Below are 21,506 nucleotides of genomic sequence, written 5' to 3' on the forward strand. Positions count from 1 at the left end.
AAAGATATATTTCACTAGTTTTTTCCAAGCTCTCAGAAAACTCATCCATATAGGAATCAACGCAAATGAGAACTTCACGCGAAATTACAAGCCTTAGGCTACTATGACCTAAGTTTTTACTAATGCTTGTACTACCGTGTGAGGTCCTCATTTGCGTTGAGTCCTATAGGGATGAGTTTTATGAAAACTGAAAGAAATCACCCTGTATCATATTTTTCATATGCAACATATAGCAATATTTGCTCTGTAAATATTAAATTTTACTCCAAACTGATACCGTTATCCTGCCCTAACCAATGAACTGAATCGGCAGTGAAGCCCCTCAAACTGTAGTTCATAATTCTAATTTCAAAGATATACCTTCAGTGATAGAGAGGGACAAACACATAAGTCGCAGAAGCCCGATATTACAAAGGCTTGTAATATCGTGTGTGGTTTTACCATATACTGTTTTCATATGAAACATATAGAAAACTTTTGCTCTGTAAATATATAATTTTACTCCGTAAATATATAATTTTACTCCGTATTGATACCGTCACCCTGCCCTAACCAATGCACCGAATCGGCAATGTAACCGCTCAAATTGTACATTACAATCTTAACTTCAAAGATATACCTTCAATGACAATGAGGAACAAACACATAAGTCACAGTAGCCCGATATATTTCTAAGGCTTGATATATCGTGTGCGGTTACTATCTGCGTTGAGTCGTATACGGATGCGTTTTTTAAAAGCTGAAAAAACTAACTAGTGAAATATATCACTATAGTAACATTTGCTCTATAAATATTAATTTGTTACTCCAAATCTATACCGTCATCTTCCCCTAAATACTGAACCAATTCGGCCGTAAAGAACATCAAATGGTAGATCAAAAGCTTAATACACATTTACGCTTTCAATGGCAGATAAGGACAAAAACTAAGGTCATAGTAGCCCGAATTACTAAGGCTTGTAATATCGTGTGAGGTCCTCCTTTGCGATGAATCCTATACGGATGAGTTTTGTGAAAACTGAAAGAAACCACCCAGTACCATATATTTTTCCTATGCAACGTATAGCAACATTTCCTTTTTACTCCAAATTGATACCGTCACCCTGCCCTAATCAATTAATTGAATCGGTAGTAAAAACCCTCAAATCGTAGATCATAATCTTAATTTCAAAAATATATCTTCAATGATATAGGGGGAAAATCACATAAAAAAAACAAAGACAAATATCAAACAGAGAATGCTATGTTCCAAAAACGCAGCCTCCCCAAAACGAAACCCAAAGCACGCAAACGAGCACACTACAAACACACACTCGCATACAAAGCAAACACACGAGGACAAAACGAACAAATAATGGAACACAGTGGGGCACCGCCTTGGAACGGTCAGTGGTAAAAACACCACTAGTCAAAATAATCCGATATACAAAGGCTTGTAATATCGTGTGTGGTTCCTACCTGCGTTGAGTCGTATACGGGTGCGTTTTGTGAAAGCTAAAAATAATTAACTAGTGAAATATATCTTTCAAATGCAACCTATATTAACATTTGCTCTGTAAATATTAATATGTTACTCCAAATTGATACTGTCATCCTCCCTTAAATACTGAACCGATTCGGCAGTAAAGCCTCTCAAATGGTAGATCAAAAACTTAATACACAAATATCTTAGGTCATAGTAGCCCGAATTACTAAGGCTTAATATACAGATATGTTTTCAGTGCCAGATTAGGATAAAAACTTAGGTCATAGTAGCCCTAATCACTAATGCTTGTAATATTGTGTGAGGTCCTCATTCGCGTTGAGTCCTATACGGATGAGTTTTGTGAAAGCTGAAATAAATTAAAATATATGTTTTACTTGATACAGCATGGTATATAATATACTATATCACAGGAGTTCAAAACTGACAAGAAAAAAGTCACGATTTCTTGATTGAATATTGGAAACTAAACAAAGAAACAGATTCCCAATGTCTAACAAAAGACAAAGTATACAGAAAACCATGATACGACAAGTAAAATGCTAAAACTTCTATAATCTCCTAAAAGGTCTCAATCAAACATAAGAACATAAGCGATCTTGAGCTTCGATTTATTTTTGAGATTGTAATACTTTTTTTCTATTTCTTTCGAAATATTGTTAATTACTCACATTTACAAAGTATTTTCAATGATTAAATACAAAGTTGTTCGATGAATTTAGGCCTATTTGCAGTAAATAAGAATGCTGATGAGAAATTTAAGCATTCCTGTAATTTTCTTAATAAAACAAGAGATGTCGGAGGACAGCAACGCTCGACTATTCAACAGTCTTGTCAATTGAATGAATACAAAAGTCGAAAAGGGGGCGTAATTTTGTAAAAATTCAAAACGGAGTTATGAAACCTGTACAATGCATGTCAGCCCATTACAGTGGACGTGTGTGTAAAATTTCAATCCTTTCTCATTAGTGGGTACTAAGATACCAGCTTACATAGAAAAACTAAACCAAAAACTGTTAGCTAAGTCGTAAAAAGGGCATAATTTTGTAAAAATGCAAAGTAGAATTATGGAACCTGTGCATTGCATAACAAATCATGACAGTGAACAAGTGTGTAAAGATTCAATCCATTCCCATTAGTGGGTAATGAGATACCAGTTTACATACAAAAACTTAATCAAAAATTGCGAAGTAGAAAAGGGGCTCAAAAATCACTCAAAAATTGTGGGAAGTTTCAATCTATTCCCACAAGTGGTTACTGAGATACCAGCTTACATACAAAAACTTAACCAAATCGGGATGCAGACGACGACGCAGACATCAACGCCGACGAAGACCCACGGGTGAGGCTAATATATAGCTTTACCTGTTCTTCGAATATAAACTATGTAAAACACATGTGAGTAGTTTCACTAAAATTGAATACACATAGTGATCGAATGTCCTTTATTCTGTTTATTTTTTGTCCTACAGTTTCCGTCAGTGATGAAAGCATAAGATAGTAAGCTCCCGATAAAATGCATGGATCTAGGGGTAACGTGTTTTAGAATACCCAGTTCAATTTAGGCAATACCCGATTCAAACTCAAATGATGGGATAATACACAACTCACTCTGAAAACTTATCTTTTACTCTACTACATAGTATAAAATCTCAATCGTCGTAAACATGTGTTGAAATAGACCTGTCATATAGCACAAACTATGGATTGATGATTTATAGATATAAGTAGTCATTCAATAACATATACATGTACTATTTCTAAACGTTGAGTTAGTACGGCTATCTGGTGTCAGAATGATATAATGGTCATAACCAAATAAAATCCCGAGAAAAGTGCAGTTCATTTCAAAGTTTGAAGCCCAGAACGGACATGAAAGTTCTCTGACATATCGTAATGCGTTGCAATTGTATCCACCGCCCACTGCGTTGGAAATTTTTTGGTCGACTATTTTATGTACTGACATTGAAAGTTCAGCGAATACGAGGAAATGGTTGTTGTCATATAGAGCCATAATTAAACTGGGATGCAAGCGTAATCATGGGTCGTTTGTACAAACTGAAACCATTTTAATCGAAATTCTACCAAATCAGCAGTCTTTCATCAAACTGTACAGAAGTGTTTACATTACTGGCAAAGAATTGCTATGAACAAGTGTTTGTTGCTGGAAGATTACTTTTGTGGGCGCCTGTCTCTCATATTGTTTCAAGCCAAATGTGAAAGAATTTAAGAAGAACTCATTAGGAAACTTACCGATAACTTACCGATAACAGTGAATATACATTCACGCGGCCATATTTATCCAGTTTCTGCGACGAATCCTCCACCGCCCCGGCGTTGGAACCAACGCTTCTGCGAAAGCTATGGCCAGTGTGGAAAAGAAGTTAAAATTAACATATTCAGCTTCTGATTTTCTTATCAAGGTTGTCATATGTGTATCATAAACCTGTAGAGAATGTCTTGAGATACTATATTTAAATATTAACTATAACTCTAACTGAGTATGCTTTAAACGCGCAGAATACATACAAAATTAATGAACCATTCAATAGTTTCAGAGTTTTTCATCAACTATATACACGTTTAAAAAGCCATTCATATATCCGATTGTTCTGATTCTGCACATCAGTTTTCTAAAACAAAAATTAAAGTTTTGCTATAAAGGTAGACATTTTGCATGCTTTCAACAGGCAAAACCATTACAAAATTTAGGTCGTACTAAGGTTTTTGTTTGTTTTTAGTCCAAGCTTGGTCTTCTTTGCTAAAATAGACACGATGACCTGATATTGATCGTCTGTTCAATTCTCCCTATTCTCTACGATTATGGATTCATATTGCATCTTTTTTTTTCAGATAAATGTATCCTTCCCCTTCCCCCATCACCCCTCCCCGCCCCCGCCCCGCCCATACACACATACTCGCCTACTTTGCTCTTCACCGAAACTGCAGTATTATAACGCACTATTCCGGTTATCTAACTGCAGACAATTAACCTTTAGCCTGCTCAATTTCTAAATGGACTGATCCAGCATTCAATTTGGGCAGTACCATTTATTAATCGAAGGGGCCTTCACTGAAAATTTACTGACTGAATAGCGAACAGTGTAGACCATGATCAGACTGCACGGACGTGCAGGCTTATCTTGGTCTGCACTTGTCGTAAAGGCAGAATCACTTGCAGCCAGCAGGCTAAAGGTCAACCAAATAATGCTTCAGACAAATTCTTACTCTTGTGTAACTTCTTATAATAGTATATACATGATTTTAGTTTAAAATGTCTTGGAAACCAATTTCAACTAACAAACCCTGACTATTGACTTTCCTTTCCATTTTCAAACGACTCATTCAGAAGTCAATATAATGAACTACATTTAACTCTTACCCTACTAAATTTCTATAATGAACTTGTCCATCTTTCAATTTGGACAGTACCATTAGCTGTTAAAAGGGGTGCATACAAAAAAGATAGTGACTGAATGGCGAACAGTGCAGATCATGATCATACTGCATGGATGTGCAGACTGATCTTGATCTGCACTGGTCGCAAAGGCAGAATTACTCGTGTTTAACATGATCAGGGTTAATAGTAAATGTCTCGTTGGTGGTGCAAAAAATCAATTTCAGCCCAACTGTGTGATGTATTCCACAAGAACTGACTAAATAATTATATCGACTAACCTTACAGTTTTATCGACTAAACTTATATCTTCAGATGCTTACTTATATCTGAAAAATTGAAAGTGTTCCATTTCGAATTCATAAATTATAAAGCACAGTTAAATTATTAAAAACCAAAGTCTTTTACATGTCCAATTTTACAAAGGCTTCTACAATACTGGATATCTACTGTTTATTGATACTTGATCTTGCCATTGAATCAAGAAATCCATTTGTACAGTTAAAAGACCATTTAATCGATAATCTAGATGGCATTTGTATTGCTCATTATTTGAAACAGTAGATTAAATGTATGTTTTGTAAACTTTTAAACAATATCTCAGAAGAGACTAAGACACGAAATGGCAGAAATCAGCCACCATACTTTTCAAAGCAATGTTTTAGAAATTGCTTGATAATTGATTCTTTATATATAGAGAGAATCTTGCCATTGATCAAGTTCAAAAATGTTATATGTATCTATATAGGGAGCATTGTGCCATTGTCTTTAAAAATTAAATTGTTTGTCAGTCGAATAAAACATAGCCAATAGCCATGTATTAATATTTAATTAAGGACAATAACCTAATATTTTTTCTATATATAAACCTTTTTTTTTAAAAAAAAAAAGACCAATGGAGAGGTTGCTTCAAAGCTCAGATTCATAAAAGGGAAGCCAAATTCAACTTCTACTTTTATCAGCCCCTTTGTTGGTCTTATACATTTCGGCAGGAATTTGCTCATGAAGTTAATACTTCAGACCTTTTATAAGGCGACGTGGGGATCGCAGAATATGTTCTAAGACAATAAGACGGATAAATAAATTCCTTGAAATTTTACTATTCGATATCGTTATTTGAGCCGCGCCATGAGAAAACCAACATAGTGGCATCCGCGCAGTCTGGTCAGGATCCATGCTATTCGCTAACAGTTTCTCTAATTGCTATAGGCTTTGAAAGCGAACAGCATGGATCCTGACCAGACTGCGCGGTTGGTCTGGATCCATGCTGGTCGCAAAGCCACTATGTTGGTTTTCTCACGGTGCGGCTCATTTCACTAAGTAAAACAGCATCTTTTTAAGTTTCATTAAGCAGTTAAACCCTTACCATGCTGGACACGATTGATTCTGCCTTTGCGACCAGTGTAGTTCATGGTCAGCTTGCTCATGTGTGCAGTCTGATCATGATCTGCAGTGTTTTCTATTCAGTCAGTATCGTTTTGGTAAGCACTCCAGATTGAAAGCTGGACTAGTTTTTTTTATAGAAATTTAGCAGGGTAAGGGTTAATTTTGTGTCGAGCGCTTAAGATAAATGGTTTTGACGACAACCTTATTATTCATTAGAATGTATATTTTGTTCTGTGATCTTTGATGTCTTTTAAGAGAACGTCTTTTGAAGTCCGTATTAAATAATTAATGAATGGAAAATGGAATTGTTTACCAAACAACTCTCTTAGCGACTTTCTGTTCTGACACTGTGATTCTTACACTGTGATTTTAACAATGGATTTAATGGGGAGAATTTTTTTGAACACATTTATAGGTAAGCTAAACTCTTATTTTCTTTTATATATTAGATACATATACCTTTGATAATTTCAAATAAATGTCAAGTATATAAAAATAACGAAAACTTGTGTTTACTAAACACTTTTATTAATACTAATATTTTTAGTTGGAATTTCTTAAATTTTGCTAACGACGGTTCATTTTTATTTTTTTTTATTTGCAGTGATCGCTGTGACAAGATATGTGTGCTACTGTCAAGGTAAATATTAGAATTGCAACAAATGTTATAACAACTGGTAATAAAATGGAAAGTACAGTCTAAGATAGAATATCAAAGTATTACGTAAATATATACAGATGATAATTGTGTGCATTTTTTTTTATCTAAATATAGTATGGTGGACTATTTCTGCCACGAGATAGCTTAGTAGCTATCATGATTATATTGTAAGCTTTTCAGGATATGTGTGCATTTATTATTTCAGAAAACATTCAAGCGGTATAAATATTTTCTAGATCATTATTGCCAGAAACTGGCATGAGATGCTTGGTAGCTACCACGTATGGTGGTATAGTTATCTGATAAAGCGAAATGTTTTTGCGATGATTTACATAGTTAGTGTCTTGATATTTTTGGAGTAAGTTCACACAGTTGTCATTTACTAGCAAGATAGCTATCTCGATGCTTTCGGCGATTATCCTGACATTTCGAACTTTCTGAAAGCTTTACCTGAATAGCCTAACGTTTCCTGGAAATAAAATAGCATATCTTGATAATAATTATTTAGTTTAAATAATGTTTTCAGAAAAATGCACAACTTTTCTGGAAAGTTTAGAATATAACTACCAAGTATTTCGTGACAGTTTTAAGCATTAACGCGAAAGTCTGCGCTAAAATATTTTCAGGAAATAATTAAAATATGTAGAAAATATTTTATTTTGCTGAAATGTTTTTAGAAAAATTCACAAATTCCTTTACAATTTTAGTAATCTTAGATAATAAGTTAGTAATTTTAAATTATCGCGATAGCTACCTAGCTATCTCATGGCAGAAATATTCCACCATAAAAAATGTACAGTAGAGTCTACATAGTGACATAATTTCCCGAGGGTCATTATGAAACTAGGCTTGTCATTATGGCTAGAAGACACACACCAGCCGTTAACTGACTTTTTTAATATATACCTTCTGTTTATATATACCTTTTTATTTTCATTGTTTCGTACTTTCGACGAACATGAGTATTATTTGTATTGCTTTTATAATCAGCAATGCCACTGTTATTATAGAATCAATTAGAAAACATTTCAGCAGTCTTCCACCCGTCATAATGACATTGCTACATGCCATCAACGTCAGAACGGGCGGGCGTTCCGCTAACCTTAGGTCATTATAATTATAGGGGATTTATCCACGGCGCGAAGCGCCGGGGATGAAAATCCCCGAGACGGTAACGTCCGTATATAGTTATTCGTCTTTGTTGTCTGCATATACTGAGACAATTTTTTCTATGTTTTCCGGTTCCGGTTTATGTACAAAACGCAGACTGGTTGTCTACAAGAACATCCGAGCACACCGAATCAGTCACCGCGCCAACATGATTCTTTTTCGTAATGAAAACTGTACATGCAACTTAAAATCACTTTCAAACAGTGAGAAAGTGTAAAGGCCGCCAAGTTTCTGCGTGGAGTGCAAAAAAATAAAAAATCCTAAAGCCAGTGCGAGAACGCGGTGAATGACATCACCTTCACGGCTTACCATAAATTTTGCAAAGTATGATATTCGCTGTAAAAGGTATGATGACACTAAATGTAAACTTGACTGTTTAGAGCGAAGTTTCACTTTATTTTGAGTGTTGAATATTTCTTCGTAAGTAGATATATAAAAGATAAATCCCCATGCTAGGCAGTGCCTTAATTCATATTAGCGCGCAAGGCACAGTGTGTCAACGGCGGCCGTAATGACCGTTTCCAACTGATTTTAAGTAAAGTATATAATAAGGACTGATAATGGTGTAATGTGCCTCACGCTTCCCAGGTAATCGGAACGTCCGCGCGTTCTGACGTGGACGTCATATAACAATGTCAGTCGGCCGGGGAAAATGCTGAGTTGTTTTCTAGATTATTAGATTTGGATGACACTGAGGATGAAAAAAATATGCACTCAGAAAATATTTATAAAAATGTGTTATGTGCTAGTGATATGTTATTTGTTCACAGACAATCCAAACTGTGTATGAATTTATACTCTGCGCTTCGTACTATCTGTCAACGAGTAGCATTAAAGCACTTACAAATTGCCGTAAACCAGAAATAAATTTTTAGTCTTGCTATAACTAGCAGCTTTACCGTGTCCCTTTATAGAAAGGCAAATGATCCGTCGAGTGAATATTTGGTGCCTAAGTACTCGTAAACTGCCTTACACAGTGAATCCACATTTTATTCTGGAATAACTATACGTTTTTATTTTATATTTATGTTCATTGTTTACTCTGCTTGACAGTCCGCCCGCTTAGCTCAGTAGGGAGAGCGCAGATCTACGGAACGTGGGGTCGTGAGTTCGAGCCCTGGGCGAGGCGTATGTTCTCTGTGACGATTTGATAAAAGACATTGTGTCTGAAATCATTCGTCCTCCACCTCTGATTCATGTGGGGAAGTTGGCAGCTGCTTGCGGAGAACAGGTTTGTACTGGTACAGAATCCAGGAACACTGGTTAGGTTAACTGTCCGTCGTTACATAACTGAAATACTGTTAAACCCAAAACAAACGAAACTCTGCTTGACGAGACCCAAGATCCACGCATACATACTGAATCCTTAACCCAACCCCACCTTTCCTACGCCGTTCCTACGTCACTGTCATTGAAGTGACTTTGTTTACATATAGTCGGGTTAAGACGAGAACTTGCGTTAGAAAATCAAGAAAGGGATGGTTTATACCGACATAATATGTCGAGATATCATTACAGCTTACGCGGATCTCGAGTAAAAATGATTAAACATTGAAAAAAGGAATGCAACATGTCAATAAGATATATCGACTTGTTGTGATAATATGTTGATTTCTCGCGAAAATATGTCGAAATTTGCGTTTTCTAACACGACATTGCGAGGCCCATATACGTTTCCGTATTAATTAGCTATATAGATATCTCAATACTTTCAGCTTAAAACTTTTCTGAAAAGTTTTTTTCTCAATAGCATACAGTTTCCTAGAAATAAAAAAGTGTAATAAGAAAATGTAGTTTATTGCGAAAATGTTTTCAGAAAATTACACCACTATGCTGGCAAGTTCAGAATATGATCGTGATAGCTACCAAGCATCTCGTGGCAGGTATAAGCATAAACGCGAAATATTACGTAGAATATTTTCAGAAAATAAATAAAATATCTGGAAAAAATTAATTAACGCTGAAATATTTTCAGAGAAATGCACACATTTATATCAACCTCTTATTAAACGAAAAATTCTAATTTTCTGTATTGTATTGGGTATCTGATGCAACTTCTTAAATTACCTAATAACTGATCAGATAAAGATTGTTTTCGCAAAGTTGTCATGGCTTAGGAGATATTAACAAGGCATTTTGAAAGACAGCTATATCCCCCGCCACTGTTATGGATAGTGAAAGGGTTGATGGTATTGGGTGGAACCATTACACATTCGAGTTGTGGCCTTGGGTTTAAGCTGGCAGGCGTGAATTTTGAATTCTGCACATTGTCTTGATAAGGGGAATATAACAGCCTAGTCATATTAAAATCTTTCAAGGGGTTTAGGAGATACAGAGCAGACATAAAATGGAAGGCTCAAACCTTTGACCTTGAGTTGTGACCTTGACCTTGAGCCAACATGGCTGACTTATGAGTTCTGCACATCGTCTTGATGAGGTGATCATTTGACCCAAGTTTCTTGAAATTCCTTCAAGGGGTTTAGGAGATACAGAGCGGACACAAAATAGAAGGCTGAAACATTTGACCCGGAGTTGTGACCTTGACCTTGAGTCAACATGGATGACTCATGGGTTCTGCACATCGTCTTGATGAGGTTATTAACTGACCCAAGTTTCATGAAAATCCTTCAAAGGGTTAAGGAGATACGGAGCGGGCTCAAACCTTTGACCTTTGACCCAAGTTTCATGAAAATCCTTCAAAGGGTTTAGGAGATACAGAGCGGACACAAAATGGAAGGCTCAAACATATGACCCTGAGTTGTGACCTTGACCTTAAGCTGATATGGCTGACTCATGGGTTCTGCACATTGTCTTGATGAGGTGATCATTTGACCCAAGTTTCTTTAAATTCCTTCATGGTGTTTAGAGCGGACACAAAATGGAAGGCTCAAACATTTGACCCTCAGTTGTGACCTTGACATTGAGCCTACAAGGCTGACTCATAAGTTTTGCACATTGTCTTGATGAGGTGATCATTTGACTGAAGTTTCATGAAAATCCTTCAAGGGTTTGGTTTAGGAGATATAGAGCGGACACAAAATTGAAGACTCAAACCTTTGACCTCGAGTTGTGACCTTGACCTTGAGCTGACATGGCTGACTGATGAGTTCTGCATATCGTCTTGATAAGGTGATCATTTGACCAAAGTTTCATGATTATCTTTTAAGGGGTTTAGGAGATACAGAGCGGACACGAAATGTTACGGACGGGTGAAAGACGGAGGGACGGACAGACGGAAGCCATTCCTATAACCCCACCACTCGTGGGGTCCTGACCACAAGTGTCTGTGGAAAAATGATTATCCTTGAATTGTAACGTTGACCTTGAGCTGACATGGCCGACTCATAAGTTTTGCAAATCGTCTTGATGATGTGATCATTTGACTTAAGTTTCATGATTATCTTTCAACATAGCGGAAACGAAATGGAAGGCTCAAATATTTGACCTTGAGTTGTGTCCTTGACATTGAGCTGACATGGCTGAATCATGGGTTCTGCACATCGTCTTGATGAGGTGATCATTTGACTCAAGTTTCATGAAAATCCTTTAAGGGGTTTAGGAGATGCAGAGCGGACACGAAATGTTACGGACGGGTGGAAGACGGAGGGACGGACAGACGGAAACCATTCCTATAACCCCACCACTCGTGGGGTCCTTACCACAAGTGTCTGTGGAAAAATGATTCATAAAGGATTTGTAAAACAAATCTTGGTTCACATTGTTACTGCAGATGAGTGGGATACTTGATAACATCAATATTTGCTCGAAATTTATAAACTTATTATTCATAGATTGCTTTTTGAATTACATGATTATGTAATGCATGCATGTGAATAGTGAAATTATACTAATATTTTGTTTAATTGATTTTTATTTTAGATAAATTTGCAATACTTTGTTAAATTAAAATCTAAAGGAAGCTGCCTTTAAATATCATCTAACTGAGTTTGGCTTTGATTTCTTTTTAACTGCAGTAACCAAAGATTATAAATCAACAATGCAATTTTATGTTGGAATTAGTTTAAGACTCTGACATTATTTCTAATAACATAACCGGTCTACCAGTTATAGTATAGGTGTAAGGATACTTTTACAGAATAATTTCGAACTGAAAGTAGAATTCGTCTGTAAAGATGAACATGTAAATTGACCTTACCTTTTTCAAAGACCTACTAACAAAGAGTATAGGAACACCATAACTTGCTAAAAATCACAAAGTAACGACAATGCGGCTTTACACTAGTGGCCTCTTTGCTTGTCCAGCAATAATATAACTTATATATCATTTCATCATACATTACCGTATTTTTTTAAAGATAAAGCCGTTGTAAGTATTTCAACAGAAGTTAAATGGGCGTGTCACCGGATGTACGTACCGTTATCAGAAGCTTTCAAAACAGCAGCAACGTCTATAGATACAAAAAGAAATAAATGAATACTATTTAAGGTAGTTCTGCACATTCGGGTCCAATTTTCATAATTATGGAAGTCTACGGGGAAATCACAATTTGATAACACTTTCGCGAATAGATATTTTTCTACAATGTAGATTTTAATGAAACTTCTCATAGTCTTAAATAAACATATGGCCAAAGCATGGTGAAATAAAATGTATAGCCCCGTGTGCTTGCTTTTTAGGTATCTTCCTATGATTAAAGGGATCCGCTCATTTCGAGCTCATTTTAAGACATTTGTTTGGAATCATTTAAAATGTCCAATGTTTTAATATCATATTTTATAGTAAAATTAGCATTGTAATAAATTTACTCACTGGTTGCCATAAATTCATTTTACTATAGGTGTGTTTCATGAATATATATTGCATGCATGGAACCTACTGAAACAATTACTTTATTCATTTTTTTTTTAAAAATCAGTAAAAATAGATAACACTTTCTTCTTTTCGCAAAAAAAAAAAAAAAAAAAAAAAAAGCAATGGAGCCTATCTGGAGATGTACTACTTTAATATAAGGCCAACGCATGTATTTTTTTTATTGTTAAAACATTAGCAGAATACACGATATTAACGTTCGACAACGCTATTCTAGCATAAAACGTGTAAAAAACGCTTGATGATGAAATAATTTTTATGGATGAAATGTACAGTAATTTCAGCATTCTTTTATAATTTTTCATTTTCTGTAGAATTATCCATTATGGGACTGTGCTTCTTTTACGCTTTGCCACAGAATAGTAGTGTATATTATGAGGGTTCCAGCTCAGTTTACTACAGACAACTTAAAGGGGATTGAGCAATATTGAACAGCCACTTTTTCCATAATTATATTCATGTGTGAAGTACTTTTCCGCTTATGCAAAGATTATTATGTCCATGTACCCTTAAGGCGAATTAATTTTTTCTTCATACCGCTGTTTACCTGCAGTCCGCCATGTGTGAACGAATGACGTCAGTGTGCCCAAATATCGCGCATGCGCAGTAACTTTTATCTTTCGCGGAATATTTCTCATTCTACCGGAAGTGCTGAAACTGTCAACACATATTCATCCGATATTCGCTGTCTTTGCTATAAATTCTGTGTCATTACATAGTTTTTGGATAATTATATAAAGGAATAATGTTAAAATGCCTCGGTGTATCGTAAAGGGGTGCGGGAGTGTTTCAGGCACGCCTGATCTAAAAACTCACACCGTTCCAAGTTGTAAATCAGACATGACTTTGAGAAATGAATGTCCCAAAATGTCTAAAGAGTGGGTAGCGAAAAAAGTGTATGAAGAGAAATCGCACGAACATGTTCACAAGTTGATGGACAGTGCTGTATTTAGTTTACAGAATAACCATTTGCCAGAACGTCCCTTGAAACGAAGTCTTCCAAAAACATTTCTGGGAAAGAAAAACCAAACAAAGAGGAGATAATTAGAAAACGAGTATCTAGATTTAGTTCTTAAATAGAAAATGTTTATTTGGTGAAAACATGGGTACTTCAGCTGATGTGTGTAACAGTGTGATTTGCTGAAAGTTTCTTATCTTAGGAATTGGAAAAAACCTAATCAGGTATTACTGTCCTAGACAGGACTGGATTTATGTGATGCCTTGTGTTTTTTTTTTCTAAAGAAGATTGTTATCATGATTAGCTGTTTTTTGTAATGCAAAGGAATTGAATTTGTACAGCTTTCATTAGGCGTAAAAAGAAAAAATTGACAAACTACACTTGCTATGCTTTAAACATTGTCGCTGATGTTAGAAATCAACTTCCTGATGCTCTAAAGGCATAACCCCCTTATTTGTATTCATTTTTTGACACAAAAATAACTTACGAAAAGTCTCCCTTAATATAAAAATATTCCAAAAAAAAAAATGTTTCCGACCTACCTACCCTAATTTATTTGAGCATGTTACTGGAAACAAAGAAAATGTTTTAGGCCTTATATGTATTATGTACATACAAATGAACTATAAAGTGTTATGGTTTTATTTTCTATTTTGCACTGTGGGGTCACCTGTATGAATGTAAGGTATACTATTCCACGAGTATCTGTTGGAAATTGTACTTGATGCACCCTTACAACAGTAAAGCAGCATGTTCAGAAACTTCGGTTAAAAAATAATATTTTAAAACAGTAACTGTTTTAATGGCAACTGTATATATGCTGTAATTCTTAAAAGGTATCTGTGTTAACCTTTACAATGCTGGACACGACTAGTTCTGCCTTTGCGACCAATTTAGAAGATGATCAGCCTGTCCATCTGTGCAGTCTGATCAAGATCTGCACTTTTCGCCATTTAGTCAGTATATTTTTGGTATGAACCCCTTTTGACAGATATTGGTACTGTCCAAATTGAAACATGGACCAGTTTATTATAGAAATTCAGCAGGGTAAGGGTAAAAACATTAATTCAATGGGAGTGCAAGATATCTTTAGAAATATGTTATGCAATCAAAATATTTAAGGTGTCATAATTATATAGCTTTTATATATTATTAAACTTTGAAATTCAAAAAAAATCTGTATCTGTGATCCAGTTGCTTTAAAATGATCAGTTTGTTTAGATTGGTATCATGAAAAAGTTCATTTGTATTTAATCCAGCTGTCCTTGTTATTTTATTCATTATAAGTTCAAGTGTCAGTTAACAGATTGTTGTTTTTATTTCTTACTGAGAATTTTTCCACAGATTCTTTGTTATATGAACTATCATAAATTTGCATTTTAGGTTAAAAAACAGATAGAATGTTTTTCTAAGAAATGATTTGGATGACTTACTGCATTGAAAATTATATATTAGCATTTAATGGTTAATTATCTAATTTACTGCAATTGATTATTCACAAGTTTAGATATTAACCATTTTAGTTAATGTCCATGCATATCTATAAATTCTTGCACATCTGAATTCTGATGTGAAGCAACAAACCACTGTTAAGCTTTAACTGTTTAACTGGGCTAAAGTAGAAATATAGCAAAATTGAAATTTTATTTTTAATGTTATGTAAGAAAATAACTGAATGTGTACCGGTCTGTAGATGGAACTGTTTGACCTTAGACATTCATACCTTGGGCAATAGTTCCGACTATTGTCTGACAGATCATTCAGTTTACATTATTAATCCCCCGCCGTGGCGGAGGGATTATAGGAATGGTCTGCGTCCGTCCTTCCGTCCGTAACAAAATCGTGTCCGGTCCATATCTCCTAAACCCCTTGAAGGATTTTCATGAAACTTGGGTCAAATGATCACCTCATCAAGATGATGTGCAGAACCCATAAGTCAGCCTTGTCGGTTCAAGGTCAAGGTCACAACTCAAGGTCAAAGGTTTGAGCCTGCCATTTTGTGTCCGCTCTATATATCCTAAACCCCTTGAAGTAATTTTATAAAACTTGGGTCAAATGATCACCTCATCAAGACGATGTGCAGAACCCATGAGTCAGCCATGCCGGCTCAAGGTCAAGGTCACAACTCAAGGTCAAAGGTTTGAGCCTTCCATTTTGTGTCCGCTCTATATCTCTTAAACCCCTTAAAGGATTTTCATCAAACTTGGGTCAAATGATCACCTCATCAAGGCGATGTGCAGAAATTATGAGTCAGCCATGTCGGCTCAAGGTCAAGGTCACAACTGAAGGTCAAAGGTTTGAGCCTTCCATTTTGTGTCCGCTCTATATCTCTTAAACCCCTTAAAGGATTTTCATCAGACTTGGGTCAAATGATCACCTCATCAAGACGATGTGCAGAACCCATGAGTCAGCCATGCCGGCTCAAGGTCAAGGTCACAACTCGAGGTCAAAGGTTTGAGCCTTCCATTTTGTGTCCGCTCTATATCTCTTAAACCCCTTAAAGGACTTTCATCAAACTTGGGTCAAATGATCACCTCATCAAGGCGATGTGCAGAACTTATGAGTCAGCCATGTCGGCTCAAGGTTAAGGTCACAACTGAAGGTCAAAGGTTTGAGCCTTCCATTTGGTGTCCGCTCTATATCTCCTAAACCCCTTGAAGGAATTTTATAAAACTTTGGTCAAATGATTACCTCATCAGAATGATGTGCAGAAATTATGAGTCAACCATGCCAGCTCAAGGTCACAACTAAGGGTCGAAGGTTTGAGCCTTCCATTTGGTGTCCACTCTGTATCTCCTTAACCCCTTGAAGGATTTTCATCAAACTTGGGTCAAATGATCACCTCATCAAGAACTCATGAGTCAGCCATGTCAACTCAAGGTCAAGGTCACAACTGAAGGTCAAAGGTTTCAGCTCTGTATCTCCTAAACCCCTTGAAGGATTTTCATGAAACTTTGGTCAAATGATCACCTCATCAAGACGTTGTGCAGAATTCATGAGTCAGCCATGTCAGTTCAAGGTCACAGCTAAAATCAAAGGTTTTACCCTTTCACTATCCATAGCAGTGGCGGGGGATTTAGCTGTCTTTCAGACTGCCTTGTTTGAAGCCATTTTTCAGTGGTTTATCGAAATAAAACTAGGTAAATGTACTTGAAATTTCCTCTTTTTCAGTCAGTGGGATTTTCTTTCATAGTTTTCAGTTTTTGAAGCACAAATCTATTTGAAATGAAGAAAAATATAAATATTCATGCTTCTGGGACAGATATGTGAATAGTCTACCCATTGGCTGTCTTATGGAAGCTCTTCTTCACTTACATTTGGACCTGATCTTTGATACTAGTATTTCACTAAATAAAAATAATATCCTATACTTATATATACATATACATTTTACTATGATTAGATAGAATTTTGTAGATACTTGTATATATGTAAAAAATAACTTCCAAGTTGTTTGTTGGCTGTGACAGCATCATTAAGCAGAAAAATATAATTAAGAGTGGAGTATTGTTGTTGTTGTTTCTGTGCATACATCTCTGTGAGATTTTCTTTTCCTGATTTTGTGACCAGTCAGTGTCTGTCAACATTTTCCGAAAAAGTCTGTTTGAAAACCACTTGGCAGAATTATACCAAACTTAAAAGGAATGATCCTTGGGTGGCCCCCTTTCAAAATTGTTCGAAGAGTTGAATTTCATGCAGAACTCTGGTTGCCACGGCAGCCAAAAGAAAACTTAAAAATTTTTTTTGTACAAAACCACAAGGCGTAGAGCCTTGATATTTGGCATGTGACATCATCTTATGGTCCACTATGAAAATTAATCAAATTGTGCCCCTTAGATGAAAAGAGGCCCTGTCCGGGAGGGGGAGGGAGTATGAAGCATTGCCTTGTGGTCCGCTTCCAAGATTGTTCAAATTTTTACCCTGATATGAAAAGAGGCCCTGCCCCGGGGTGCTCTAGTTATATACCCCCACAAAACAAAGTTTGGGGGTGGGGCGGAGGGAATATAGGTGAGCTTGGTGGTCGGTCCGTTGGTTTTCGTGGTTTCCGGATGATAACTTGTGATTTAAATAATTTTATTACACAGGTGTATCATAAGAAAAATACAGGTCAAGTTCGAATTTGGGGTCAAAGGTCAAGGTCACAGTGACCCTGAACAGTTAAACGGTTTCCAGATGATAACTTGAGAACGCTTAGGCCTAGGATCATATATTTTGGCACACAGGTGTAACATTTCAAATTATACTGACCAAAGCTTTTCAGACTGAAACTCTTGAGTCTCAAAATCTTCAATTAATGTCAATTTGTTTAAATGACAACACTTACTATTCCAGCAAATTATATGTGAACACTATTTCTATAATTATTTTAGAAAGTGCAGATTATTGGCACTGCATTGTAATAGAAATGTTACAGCAATAGTGATAAACTTTTGCAATAGATTTCATTTTTGCATGTTTTGTTGGCAAATAAAACACAGGCCCGAGTTATTAATTAGGACACATCTCAACAATAAAGTGTGTTGTATTTGCAAACAATGTACGCAAAACTAAAATCAATTTCCATTTCTAACATGGAATCCTTTTTGAGGCCTAAATCGACAGAGTAAACCAATATAGCCAAAAGTAGGCCATTTTGCGAAATGTGTTTCAAGACACTGTAAAAGCCGTCTGTATTTATAAAAACTGTTAAGTAGTGCAGACAAAGAATTTGAAGTTTTTTTTGTCCAGTTCTTCACAAGTATTAGACAACTTTGATCAGGATGATGGATGGGTACTGCAGCATTTATTCCGAAGAAGAATCACCATGTAATTTCTGTATGCTTGAAGCAAATGGGTTGGGAATAGATCTTTACTTGCTAAGATTGTATGCAAACCAAAGAATAAATGTACACATCTTTTTTTATTGCTACAAGTATAAATATCAAGAACATACACCAAACAGAGAGTTCAAGTTAAAATGTCAAAATTTCACACGTTTAAAAGATTTAAGAGAAAACTTTTAACTGACTAAACAAAGTAAACAAAAATAATAGGTCAGATGTGGTAAATAAGTAGTTATGTAACTTCTGGTCTAGATATACTGCTTGAGATATGTAAGAAAATTATTAACACTCAATTACAACACCATTTTATAAGTTACGCCATCAGTCATCACTTCACAATAATTCTAGTGTTTCTTGGTTTGAATTCCAGTTAAGGAAATAAAAATCCAGTAAATTGTTCCTGACCCTCTTCTAAATGAGGATAGACGTCCCTGATACGACGTACCACACAAGATGGAATTGTTCTCCTGTTATGTCTGCCTAATTTTCCATGTATCCATAGAGTGAATTGTCTGTATGCGGTTAAGCGAAAGAATCTAGAAAATAAGAGAACAAAAAAAACTCATAAATACATGTATAATGAAAGTATGAATCAACTAGATAAGTTATTGCTGCATACTAATCATTTGCCAATACTAAATAAAATTGTAACATTACCATGTTTACCCTTATAATATATTACTACCTATTTGTCGGTAGTGGTAAATGTAAATACAGGTCATGTAATGCAAGCAATATAAATGTTTGTTTTGGGGTTAATGCCGTTTTTCAACAGTATTTCAGTCATTTAACGCCGGGCAGTTAATCCAACCAGTGTTCCTGGATTCTGTACCAGTACAAATCTGTAAGTAAGTTAATGCCAACTTCACCACACGAACCAGTTGAAGAACTAATGATTTCAGACACAATGTCGTTTATCAAATAGTCTCCAAGAACATACAGTATTACACCCTGCCAGGGGATCGAATTCATGACCCTGCGATCCATAGACCAACGCTTTACCTACTGAGCTAAGCGGGCGGGCTCGCAAAAGCACTATATTGGTTTTCTCATGGAGTGGCTCAAATTTATTATATTGAATATACATTGTTCCTAAACCTATTTGATAATCTTGAAAATCTATTATTCTATAGGACAGGTTGGCTACCATTTATGTGACCGCTAAGATGAAAAATGTATAGATGTGCAAATCAGGTGGCTACACATTACTTCGATTTGATGATCAATCAAGGACTTCGATAAAAATTGTAACACAGAACATTTTGCTACACGTATATATACTCTGGGTCTAGAGGTCCTATTACCAGACCCGTAGCCACTTACAAAAGAATAAATAAATGTTAAATTCTGTGAATTTGTGACTTGCAAAACATAAAAAATGAAACTATTTTCTATCACATAGTAGCAAAGTATTTACCTATCTGTCAAAGGATTTGGCAAATCAGTCCGGAACATGGAAGACACAGTAATGGCTGCAACACATAACACATCTCTATCCAGGCACAGGGTGTTGAACTTTGGGTGCTCACATATACATTCCTCCACAATATTGTCATCTTCTTCCTTGGTGAGCACATTCTGGATCTCTCTGCAACAGATGTTCTCAGTCTCTGTTCTCATAATGATGCAGTTATTACAACTGCACCAATCTAAATTGTCCATTCTTAGATTTCCTATTTCGATCTCTGGTTCGCCGTCGGATTCACTCTCATCATTTTCACTTAACTCGTCGCTACTGCCTACTTGCGGTTCAAATCGATAGCCAACGTACCCAATGCCATTAGTTTCTGGAAATTCATCCCCAAACGAAGAATCTGAGTCAGAATTGTCAATATTTTCGGCGAAATTGTTGTTGGAAGCCATGTTCTGTTATTTTGATAAAGTGAAAGTTGCGCGCGCAGGTTAATACTTCCGGGCACATTGACGTCATCGTCCCAGTCATGGCCGAATACATACGCTACGAGAAAGGCAAACAGGGGTAGTTAAATTGGATTTTAAACACTATTCGGCTTTTTTCTCAAACAAACCGTGTACTGTTTTCAAATTAAATAAGTCAAATACTTTCATTTTCATTTAAACTACAAAGTTGATGGAAACTCTTTAACAATAATTTGAAGAGACATAAGTGTAATATAACACTTTATTTATACTCTTTTAGAATTTTGACCGATTTGCCAATTTTTTATATTTTAAATACATATAATATAAGGATAGTAAAAACGTAGGCTTTGAAAAATAAAATGTATTGTTTAAAAGAGAGAAAATGTACTGATAATTTATATCCTCAATAGGTGCGTTACAACAAAGCAAAGCAGGTTTATGTTAAAAGCAACATGTACATCTTGCGGCAATATAAAAACAAATATTGTTTTTGAAACACTGAATGTACAAATGATATTCATAGTAACTAAGAAAGGTTTAACGCTCCAAAGATATAAATATTGTGGCCCACGTAGCCCTTTAGATAAGTGACCTCCTGTTCATGAACCCGAGGCAGTATGTATGGACCATGCATTATGTTATGGTAGCAGTATAAACCCTTTGTTAATGCGTCAAGAAAATGCCAATTCATTAAGAAACACTAACTAAAAAGCTTAGTTGCAAAACCGGGACTTAATAGTAGTTTAGGGTTTGCCTAGTTCCAGAACATAAGCCTCACTTTGAAGATTCCAAGAGCAGACGACGCTCTTTAAATCAAGTGGACATATTTGTCATAATCGTTTGTTTTTCTATCAGTTAGGTACGTTAAAGAATCAATTCGACTAAATATTTAATAGAAATCCAAAGAACAAGCTTT

At 35.7% G+C, this 21,506-nt stretch overlaps 1 protein-coding gene across 1 annotated transcript; it reads right to left on the bottom strand.

Annotated features, from left to right (window-relative positions):
• Positions 1–18,614: 18,614 nt before the first annotated feature.
• On the bottom strand, positions 18,615–20,771 carry LOC123541873 (P2X purinoceptor 7-like). Its single transcript, XM_053546983.1, has 2 exons — positions 20,127–20,771; positions 18,615–19,245 (listed from the first exon to the last, which is right to left on the bottom strand). The coding sequence occupies exons 1-2, from the start codon at positions 20,570–20,572 to the stop codon at positions 19,080–19,082; spliced, it is 612 nt and encodes a 203-aa protein (XP_053402958.1). The 5' UTR covers positions 20,573–20,771; the 3' UTR covers positions 18,615–19,079.
• Positions 20,772–21,506: the final 735 nt, after the last annotated feature.

Source organism: Mercenaria mercenaria, chromosome 6, assembly GCF_021730395.1.
Source record: "Mercenaria mercenaria strain notata chromosome 6, MADL_Memer_1, whole genome shotgun sequence".
Taxonomy (NCBI): Eukaryota; Metazoa; Mollusca; class Bivalvia; order Venerida; family Veneridae; genus Mercenaria; species Mercenaria mercenaria.

Bases quoted from the DNA above. Each gene is read 5' to 3' on its own strand.
- LOC123541873 (XM_053546983.1), bottom strand. From the start codon at position 20,572: ATGGCTTCCAACAACAATTTCGCCGAAAATATTGACAATTCTGACTCA. The intron at 19,246-20,126 runs GTAAATACTTTG...CTTATTTTCTAG, and splicing joins CCAAATCCTTTGACAGATAG to ATTCTTTCGCTTAACCGCAT.